The sequence below is a fragment of the Ambystoma mexicanum genome, chromosome 10 (genome assembly GCF_040938575.1).
Source record: "Ambystoma mexicanum isolate Mex_15411 chromosome 10, UKY_AmexF1_1, whole genome shotgun sequence".
NCBI classification, from domain to species: Eukaryota; Metazoa; Chordata; class Amphibia; order Caudata; family Ambystomatidae; genus Ambystoma; species Ambystoma mexicanum.
The window spans coordinates 55585046-55595363 of record NC_090932.1 but is presented as its reverse complement, the minus strand read 5'-3'; the positions used below and the strand labels follow the sequence as shown (position 1 = coordinate 55595363).

The window sequence follows — 10318 nt, the reverse complement described above, 5'->3', positions numbered from 1 at the left end:
CTTAATGGGAATGGGGAAGGCGCTAAGTACGGTGACGCAATTTGCGGCACCGTAATTAGCACCAAGGTCCCTTTGCGGGTCCCTACTTTAACGGCTGGTAAAATCAGCCATTAAGGTCGGGTCCCGCAAAGGGACCTCGTAATTAGGCGCTAATAGGTTAACGGTGCCGCAGCCTTTTACGGTGCCGTTAACCCATTAGCGACTGGGTCGTAATGAGGCTCAATGTCTCTCTTGCATACTCTCCAGACTACCTTTCTGCACCCGCCCACATGCCAGCTCGACATGGGTAGCTAGCAGGGACTTGACCACCCCTACCTACCTCTGTACTAGCTAAAATGCACACACGCATTCTAAAACTCTCTGACGAATTCCCCATACCTGGCCTTTTGTCCCCCAAGGGCGTTCAACCTACTGCGCGTTGGGACTATACCAGTGGTGAAGGGCGCTATACAAATGACAAGTACATTACACGTTTAGCTGGGATGCCACTCAGGACGCTGTGGGCTGCACCTTGAAGGTTATTCATGACAAGAAACGCCTAAGGGGGATGGGAGACTGTTCATTTCTTTTGTTATGTAATTTTGTATGAATTGTTTTAAAGATACAGCAACAAATGATGATAAAATGTGTTAAGTTAAATGCACACAGCAAAACCCTTGTAAGATTAAAGGCGTACGTCTTTTTGAGGGTCTTTTGTACATGAGTTCACTTTTAAGGTGTATATTAACCTGATGCAAACCATAAACCTACTCCACATTTGCATAATGTCCCCCTTTTACCAGTTTGGTTTACTGAACCCAGTTTGCCTAGTTGACCCTTATTTGATGTGCCAGCACCCCGGCCCCCTTGTTCTATTTTTGCCCCCCTAGTTTGACCCCTATTGTTGATTTCTGGAGACAACATTGGTGGAAAGGGGTGGAAAGCAAACAGGCTATCAGCATCCAGGCTGGTTCCTTCAGACTTTCAGTTTCGGTTTCTATTCCCCAGACCTGAAACCTGGCTGCGGCACCAGGCACGGCGTTCAGTTCCCGGCTGCGAGACTTCAGACTTTCAGTTTCCATTCCCCAGACCTGAAACCTGGCTGCGGAAAATCCTGAACCGAACCTATGCAGGCGGGTTCCCGCAGTCTACGGGTGCTGCCAAGTATTCACACGGGTTTATAACCGTCAGCCACAAATGCTGTTGTTCAACTGTGCTAGGTCCACACCACACCTCGTAACGCACGAGGCAACGCGCTGAACGCCACCGGTATGGCACTGGAAACATGGAACAGCGTCTTCCAAAGCAAAATAGCCGAGCTCCGGCGGCCTGGACAGTGGACTTTCGGGCAGGAGGAGCACATGGAGGAGCAGCCCGGGTGCAAGCAATACATGGTGCACACTTCCGCGAGGTAAGGTCTTGCACCCCCCTCTCCCCATTTCATCCTTAAACTTCACTTCACAAATCGCGAGATTGTGCCTGAGCATGAGACCGGCCCATTAATGCACGCAGGGCCGGTTCCAGTCAACGTTCCCAACTAAGTAGAGCGGGTAAATATATGAACTTTTGAGGCTCGATTAGGGGAGGGTGCGTTCAAGACCATTGCGCAAACATGGTGCCATATCGTGCACATGACAGCACGTTTCCCCAAAGAAAAGGGCTATAGAATGTACAGACAGTTCTGAAACGCGCTACTCGTAAACTATTCACACTCGTCTTTTTATTAACTCTGAAACATTAACACTCCCTTTACTGACCATTGAAAGACTCAACGCTGCCTGCACACCACCATCGTTTGCACTTGCTTGCGGCGTGCATGTGTTACACTTCGTAGCCCTGCAGCTAACAGACAGGTATTTGTGTGCGAATAAAAACCCACCGATCTTGCCGCGGCTGGAACCTGTGGCGTGGATTTTTACATTGGAGAGAATCTACCAGACCCACTGAGGTATTCTACAGCACTGACTGAGCTAAACTACAGCACTGACTGAGCTATACTACAGCACTGACTGAGCTACACTACAGCACTGACTGAGCTACACTACAGCACTGAGCTACACTACAGCACTGACTGAGCTATACTACAGCACTGACTGAGCTACACCACAGCACTGAGCTACACCACAGCACTGAACTACACTACAGCACTGACTGAGCTATACTACAGCACTGACTGAGCTACACCACAGCACTGAGCTACACTACAGCACTGAGCTATACTAGAGCTGGGATTTCAGCCCGCGACCAACACACACGCGCAGACACACACACTTACTCACTCTCGCTCTCTCGCTCTCCAAACAACATGCATTGCACACTTTGTGGATTCGCATTAGAAGTGGACACAAGCCACAGACCAGATTTGTCCCAATTAACATCTTATTTCAAAAATCCCCAACCCCTACAACGAGGGCTTTAAGTGGGCCGGGGCTAGCCAGGGCAGAGCCTAACAGGCAACATTCAGGTGAGGTAAGTGTTGTTTCTTAATTCTGGCATCAACCCCCTGACAGGCAGCACCCCCTAAGAGCAGCGGCTCGAGTTTCAGGCCAGTTAAGGCTCTGCCTACAAACCCCTTGCACACTTAGCCTAAGTAGTGCATGGCGAGCCTGCTGCCCCCCTCTTGACCCTCAGCTCCTACACTGTTCGCGTCAAAGTGCTCCTCTAAAAACCTATGTGCCCATTGCCCCTTCTAGTGTGTCCAAAAGCCTGAAGCGGCCTCACACACACTGCCATCGTACCCCACATTCTCCACACTGCTCTGCCCATGTGTCCAATGCACACCACCCACACAGTCAGTTCTTTGAGTGGTTGAAGAAATGAAGGGGCTCTGTTGCACGGCAAAGCAATATGTAGGGGGTGGGGCTTTATACATATCTGGTGCCGCCTCAGAATAATCCCAAACAGCCATGTTACGTGTATTAATGTGATTTATGCCAACACTTGTGTCTCGGCGCGTTATAAATGCCATATTATATCATATCATACCACGCACTACTGCCATTTTAATGGTCTCCAGGTGCTCTATGGAATCTTTGAAATATGTCTATTTATTTAAGAACAGGGTGCCATTTTGAAAGAGATGATTTACAAAGTGCCCAAGAACAGAGAGCGGAGGTAGTCCTAGGGTAAGGTGCCTTTGGCCCAGAGTCCTTCAGTAGCTGTCTGGAAGGCACACCATTTGGTGGTGGGCAGAGCAACTGAGTGGCAGGGCCAGGCCACGTGGTCACCAGACTCCTCAATGCTGTCTGCTTGGAACTGGCCTACAGTCCTTAAATAAAGGCTTGGAAGGTGCGAATACTGGGGGTGGGCAGAGCAACTGAGTGGCAGGGCAAGGTCACGTGATCAGCAGACTCCTCAATGCTGTCTGCCTGGAACTGGCCTACAGTCCTTAAGTAAAGGCTTGGAAGGTGTGAAAACTGGAGTTGGGCAGAGCAACTGAGTGGCAGGGCCTGGTCACGTGACCAGCAGCCTACTCAATGCTGCTGGCTTGGTGTCCTTAAGTAGCTGCCTGGAAGGCAGGGAAACTGGTGCAGGGTAGAGCAACATGAGACATTGTTAGTTTGAATAACAAATAAGACCATTTACCAGAGACAGAGGTTGGAGGACATAACATTTTTAACATTGCGGGCCTGAGGCCTGTACTTATACTTTTACAAATTACAATTAGAAATGCTTAGGGCAGAATGAAGGAGAGATGGGTGGGGTGGTTGGGTTGGATAGGAGGGTGGAGGGGGGTTTGAGTGGCTCCATCTATTGCTAGCAGGTGGAGAAGAGATGGATTTGATGGCTGCATGAAGAAGTGGGTCAAGTAGCGAAAAGGAGCCAAAGATGGAGGAGGAACGGGGCAGGGAACTAAACATTGTCAAGAAACCAGTAGCACAAAGAATGAGAGGGAGAATACAGTGAGACATCATTGAGGAGGCTGCCGGCCACATAACCAGACCCTGACACTCATTTGCTGAGCCCACCAGCAGTTATCACGCCTTCCCGGCACCCTCTTTTCCTTTGCAGTTGGTGAGCATGTATGTGCATGTGAATCTTGATCATGTGAACCTAAGTCTCACAGCAGACAAGGGACTGTTGGTAAGTAAATTGATCAGAGGGGGGAATGTGATGGTGCAGATAAGACCAGTGATGCATAAGGCCATGTCCCTGCCTCTTCCCAAGCGATAGCGAACATATAGAATAAGGAAGCTAGAATAAGGTGCCATTTTGCATATCTATGTACATTAAAGGGAATCCCGGGATCGCATGAGTTTCAAAAACTCAATGAACTCAAACATTTCCCTGGACTCTGGATACTACACTAAGAATACAATAAGGCTTGAGTGTAATAGTTGGCTCTTTCCAAACGAGGAGATCCTGCTGATTTTAACAATATAAACATCATTTTATTGGAGACCACCGGGGGGGGTGGAGAAGTATGGCCGCCTCAGCTCAGGCTCCCACTTCTTCCAGCACAAAGTGTAGAGAAAGATCAGAACTACACTGTCCCGGCACCGGCAATGGGGGCTTAAGTGTAGCAGAGGGGGATTTGAAGTACCCAGATGAAACAGCAGAGCAGAGGCGAGCAGGTTGGCCATGGCTCGCGGGCTTGTAGGGCTCCGGCATTGACGGTGCTGGGCATTGGGATGCTGCGGGACATCCCACCCCCCAGCACACGGAGAGCAGCCACAAGCCAGGCACAGAGAATTGGGCCCACTGAGAACACACTGCCCGGGGCCCGCCAGCTTCCTTTGGAGGGACGAGACTACGAAGAAAGGCTCTGGCGGCCCCTACCACACAGGTACGTGCGTGTTAAGGAAGGCAATGCCTGCCAGAAACCACAGCAATTGGCCCACATGTTGTCACGTCAATATACAGCAGACTCCATTCCCCAGGCAGGAAGGGGTTTAGAGCCCTTAGGTGGACCTACAAAGCAGAGGCCTGCTGGCAAGTTGAGGTCCCCAGGGTCCTCATCTGGAGGGTGGGGTGCATTGAGGAGGCAGCTAAAGCGCCCATCCCCTGCTCACAGAGCACACAGTGCACTGGAACTGCAGGATCCAGCATCTGACATGTGGCTGGGGCGGCTCGATGCTGACAGCCTCCATGCAGGTACCCGCTCTGCCACAGCAGGTGTGGTTGGCCTGATACTGCCGCTGCTGGCCTGGGTACCACCAGGCTTTGGTCACAGTGCAGCAAGAAGGCAGCGGGGGTTCCCAGGCTCCTCCAGCCCCCATCTGGCACGCACCTGCGCAACACCCACCACCAGACAGCAGAAAAGCCACAGCATCGCATGCGCCCCCAGGATGGGCTGGTGACCTACAGTGAAGACTGTAGAGAGGGGTGGACACCAGTCCTGTGGTCGAAGGAGAAAGAGAGGCAACCCCCATCAGCCATGAAACGCCCTAGGTACAGGCCTGTGTCAGTCGTGTGAACCATCGTGCACAGCAGTGGGGATAAGATAGCACTGCTCCCAGCCACAGGGGTGACCTCCCGACAGGACGCTGCACCCCCAGTCCAGGGGGTCTGTGCACAGTGCTTCCAGAGGCTGCTGCAAGAGTCCTAAGAGGGCGAGCTCATTTTGTGCGGTGCCCAGAGGCATTGCTTGTGAAAGGGACAGGGCACACACAGAGACTCGGACCAGTGGCGGTGCCCAGGGATATGCATACGGGAAAACACAGTGGGGTGCCAAGGAGTGCACCTAAAGGGAGGATGCTGACAGGTGTGGACATGTTGCATGTCGTCACTAAAGATGACATTGAGAGTATCCTAGCAGAAATTAAGGCGCTCAGAGGAGATTTGCAAGCGTCCCTTGCAGACCTCACAGGAAGGGAAGGAACGGTGGAAAGTAAGGTGGAGAGCTTGGAGAACAATCGGCTCAACGCCGACTTGGTTGAAATTGTGCCTTTATGTCCAAATGACAGAGCTGTAGCTGTGTATGGAGGTGGTGACCCTGGAAATGGATGACTTAGAGAACAGGGAGAGGAGGAATAACATCCATATATTGGGACTGAAGGAAGCTGACGTAGAAACCCCATTGTACGTGTAATGCAAGGTGCAAGCCATTGTCAACCTCTTATTTGCAGCAGAAGGAGGAAAGGAGGTGCAACGGGAGAGAGCGCACAGGGGTTGCAAGCCGTACGGTAATGGCCTGCGCTCCATTGTAGCCAGGTTCCTGAGATACAAGGATAAAGTAGAAGTCCTGTCTAGAGCAAGATTGCAGCAAGATCTGGAGTATGAAGGATCACATTTTGCGATCTACTAAGATCTGTCCAACCCAACACTATCCCGGAGGAGAGATTGCCGGCCTCTCACGAAGTGGCTGATTGAAAAAGGGAACAGGTACTGATGGGCGTATCCATTCGCCCTGCAGTTTGAAGTGGATGCAATAGACTACCGAATCACTCCTGCGGTGGAAGTAGAGCAGGCTTTATGCCATTTAACCTCGGACACTGATGCAGAGCCAGACTAGCAGGCAAGTCCCCTCCAACAAGCTTTGCCTCAATGCCAGCAAAACCATTTTGGGACCCCGGCTCCCTCCTTCTTCCCCTCTCTCTGGCCATCCTCTATGAGCTGTCCCCCTGTTCAGTCTTCTGAAGCCAGACACCTTGGAGTCATCTTTGACTCCTCTCTCTCCTTCCTCCCTCACACTCGGGGCATTGCCAAGAAGTCCCACTTTCAACTCTTCAATCTCAAAGGAATCTTCCATTTTCTCACCTTCCCCCAGAAGCTCACTGTGTCCAGAGCCCTGGTTCTCTCTAGGCTTGCCTATTGCAATAGCCTCCTCCTCACTCTCCCCTCTTCCACTCTGCGACCCCTTCAGCTAATCCAGAATAGAGCAGCAAGATTTATCCTTGGCCTTAAGCCCAGGGACCGCATCTCTCCTGCCCTAAAAAGTCTCAAACTGGCTCCTGGTTGCTTCACGGATCAAATCCAAATCCCTCTGCATTATCCACAATGCTTTCTGGGGCCTGGGACCTCACTATCTGCAACTCTCTCTTACAAACTCTCTCCTTCTAGACCTCTATGCTCCTCTGGAACCAACTGCCTGTGTGTAAAGCATTTTGCTAAACAGAGAGCAGGAGGTTGCTCGCTTTCCTCAGCTGGATCCCTCCTCTGGAACAGCCCCCCCCTCCCTCTGCGTCTTGAGCAGGACCTTCTTAAGTTCCGAAAGCACCTCAAGTCTTTCCTCTTTTCCTCCTCCTTCCATTCTTCCCTCCTCTGCTAATCTCACAGTTGCTGTGATTGGTGTCTTGGACCCTTATGCATCATCGGGGCCTCTGACCATTCACACCCAATCTCCCCAGCTTCTATCTTCCTTCAGCACTTGCCTCGGCACACCCTCTGCACTGGAGATGCACACTTTTCCACCCAACGTGGCTCCTGGCCTCATCGCACTTACCATACCTGTCATTTCACCCGTTGCTCACCCACGAGCACGGACACCCAGTATTTACCCCACTGCCCTCTTCCTTGCTGCACTCGCACGTTCTGAATACTCCCAAGGCATAGTAGGTTCGGCCGTTCCTTCCCCCACTGTATTTCTGTATATTATTGTGTACTGCAAATACCATGTTCCCTCCCTGTTGCCCTCTGGGCACTTTGAAACGGAATGTATTTGCTGTATAAGCACCTAACAAGCAAACAATAAACTAAACTAAACTAAGAAGAAGAGAAAGCAGGTGCCACTCCTGGGCCTCAATCAGCACCAGAGAGGACAGAGTGGGCACAAGTACATGCATCTGAATGGCCCGTCTCCACACAAGGACCATTGAGTGTCCCCATGGTGTTGTGGTGGATGAGAGTGCACGCCATCTCCAGAATGGAGTAACGCATGTGGGGTACAGTGTGGCACCTGTGAGATAGCTGGAAGGGGGGCATTTGTCTCTCACCCTAGGGGGTGCTCGGCAGGACAGAGGGCGTCTCTGCAACGTTTACTGCAGGTTGCAGGTTTCAGTTCACGCAGTTCATGTTTCAGTTACACTGGGATGTTTCACGGGTAGCATGTGTGGATTTAACTATGCCATGGACTATATGCTATGAGGCAATGGGGGTTTGCATGTCATGAGTGTGTGAAGACCCAATCAGGTTGGAATAAGGGGGGATGGGAACTAAAAAAAGGAGAAGTCTGGTCGTGGGAACCCTGAATGTAAAAGGGATGAATTCACCCACAAAGAGGTCCCTAGTTGAGCGTGAGTTTCGCAATGCAGCCCTGGATATGCTGTTCCTGCATGAAACCAGGCAGGTGGCAGTGGAAGAGAGGCAGTTGCGAGGCGCAGGAATAGGGCAAATTTCCTGGGCATCAGGGCCGGCGAAGCGGGACGGTGTGGAAATAATACTGCACAAGCAGCGTCGGCTACAGGGGGGTGTGTTTAGGAAAATGTTTGAGGTACGCCTACCTACAATTCAGGGCTCCCTGGACAGGTAGACAGTTGTGCTTGCAACGCTCTACGCCCCCAATCAGGGTCAGGTGGAATTCATTCAGCGTGCCGTAGATGCATACTGGCCCTTGCTGGGGATCTTTTGTCATCAGTGGGGACTTTAATTCTTGGGATGATAAAGCGCTGGATAGGAAATTGGTGAAGTGCTCGGCCATCACAGAGGGAGAGCGGCGAGAGGGACATTGAGCCGTGCTATTGAAGCTAAGGGGCTAGTGGACGCTTGGAGAATGATGCACCCAGGGCAGAAGGGGTATACTTTTTTCTCCACCCACCACACCACTTATACCAGGATTTATTATCTGCTCCTGAACAGATATCAGGGGGAGGGGTCATTCACTGGACTATCCGACCGGTAGGATGGACCGACCACAACAGAGTTTTGATGGAGTTAGACATAGTGGGGATCGACAGAGCGGACAATAGATGGAGGTGCAATGACTGCTTATGAAGGGACCCGCTCTTTGCTAAACAGCTTTCTGGGTATATTACTGAATACTTTGAGATAAATGATATGGGTGGGATGGACATCAATGTGTTTTGGGATGCGGGGAAGGCCACCTGGAGCGGGATCCTTATGAAAGCACAGACTGCAGGAAGAGGTGCTTAGAACAGGCATTCCAGACAGTGACTCACAGATGCATGCAGGGGGTGGGTATGATGAAGAGGTGCTTGAGGCAATACATAAGAAGAGAGCAGAGTTAAAGGCACTTAGATTAAAGCAATATGCCCCGAGCAGCGGGGGCATTACCGACTTGGGGCCCATAGTTATTCGCTCGGGCCTTAACGAATGCCCCAGGGCATCACCAGAGTCGGTAATGCCCCCACCGTGAGGGGCATATAGCTATTAGTACCCCGGCCCACAAGAACTGCGTGACCGGGACACTAAAAAGCATTTTTTTGTCCCAAAACGCTGCAGAGAAAAGAAAAAAAAAGACAAAGAAAATGGCCCTTTCCATGGCGGCCATCGGGAGCGGACGCGCTGGGAACAGAAGCGCTCCCAGCGTGTCCACTCCAGAAAAAAAAAAAAGGAAAGTGGGGTTGGGAGGGTGGAAGGGAGGGTCAAGGGAAAAAAATAAGAAAACCGTACCTTGGTCCCCGGCGGGGGACGATGGAAGCCTCCAGCCGTGTGGAGGCTCGGAGCAGGGATGGCCCCGCTCCGAGTCTCCACACGGCTGGAGGCTGCCATCGTCCCCCACCGGGGACGAAGGAGCAAGAAGGTAAGTGGGGTGGGGAGGGCAGGGAGGAGGGAGGGAAGGGGGGAAAAAAACCAAAAGCTTACCTGAGTCCCCTTGGGTGTGGGGGGCGAAGGCAGCCTCTCAGCCGTGGGGAGGCTTGGAGCGGGGATGGCCCCACTTCAAGCCTCCTCATTGGCTGAGGGGCTGCCACGCCCCCCCCCGAGGACAAGGCAGCTGGAATCCTGGCCGAGAATCAAAGGATTCTCGGCCGGGTAATGACCCAGCGAGAGCCAATCAGAATGCGTGTTGCATTCTGCTTGACTCTCGCCGGGTACTAATAGGGGATACACTATGCAAGTTAAAGTATCTTAAGCAAACAACATTTTATGAGAGGGGGGATAAGGCTGACATGCTGCTTGCCGCGAGGCTCAGAGCACAGAGGGCTTAGATATGGGTTACAACACTGAAGGATGCAAGGGTACTCACCAGGGATACGCCCACTGAAATAGGAGAATATTTTGCACAGTTCTACGAAGGCTTATACGATACAGAATGTCCAGATGCAGTTGCGATGTCTGAAGAATATCTCAAAGGCGTGGACATGTTGGGCCTCCTCACTGAAACTGAAGTCAAACTCCTAGAGAGTCCGATAACCGTGGAAGAAGTGCTGGATGCTATTAAGCATCTCCCCAATGGGAAGGCCCCAGGAGACTATGCACTTCTCAACCTCGATGCCAAAAA

General features: G+C 51.6%; 1 protein-coding gene across 6 annotated transcripts in view; it reads left to right on the top strand.

Annotated features, from left to right (window-relative positions):
• The first annotated feature begins 996 nt into the window (after positions 1-996).
• The window catches only part of LOC138491139 (receptor-transporting protein 3-like), a 49870-nt gene continuing 40548 nt past the window's right edge, over positions 997-10318 (top strand). For 2 of the 6 annotated variants that reach the window (XR_011275966.1, XR_011275963.1), the window contains exon 1: positions 1259-1390. Coding sequence is in view for 2 of the 6 variants with exons in the window: in XM_069617483.1 (XP_069473584.1) it covers positions 1251-1390 (140 nt within the window). In the remaining 4 variants the exon portion in view is untranslated. Of the gene's footprint in view, positions 1391-10318 lie in introns of all 6 variants that reach the window. The other 4 variants (XM_069617483.1, XM_069617482.1, XR_011275965.1 and 1 more) reach the window with 4 other exon arrangements.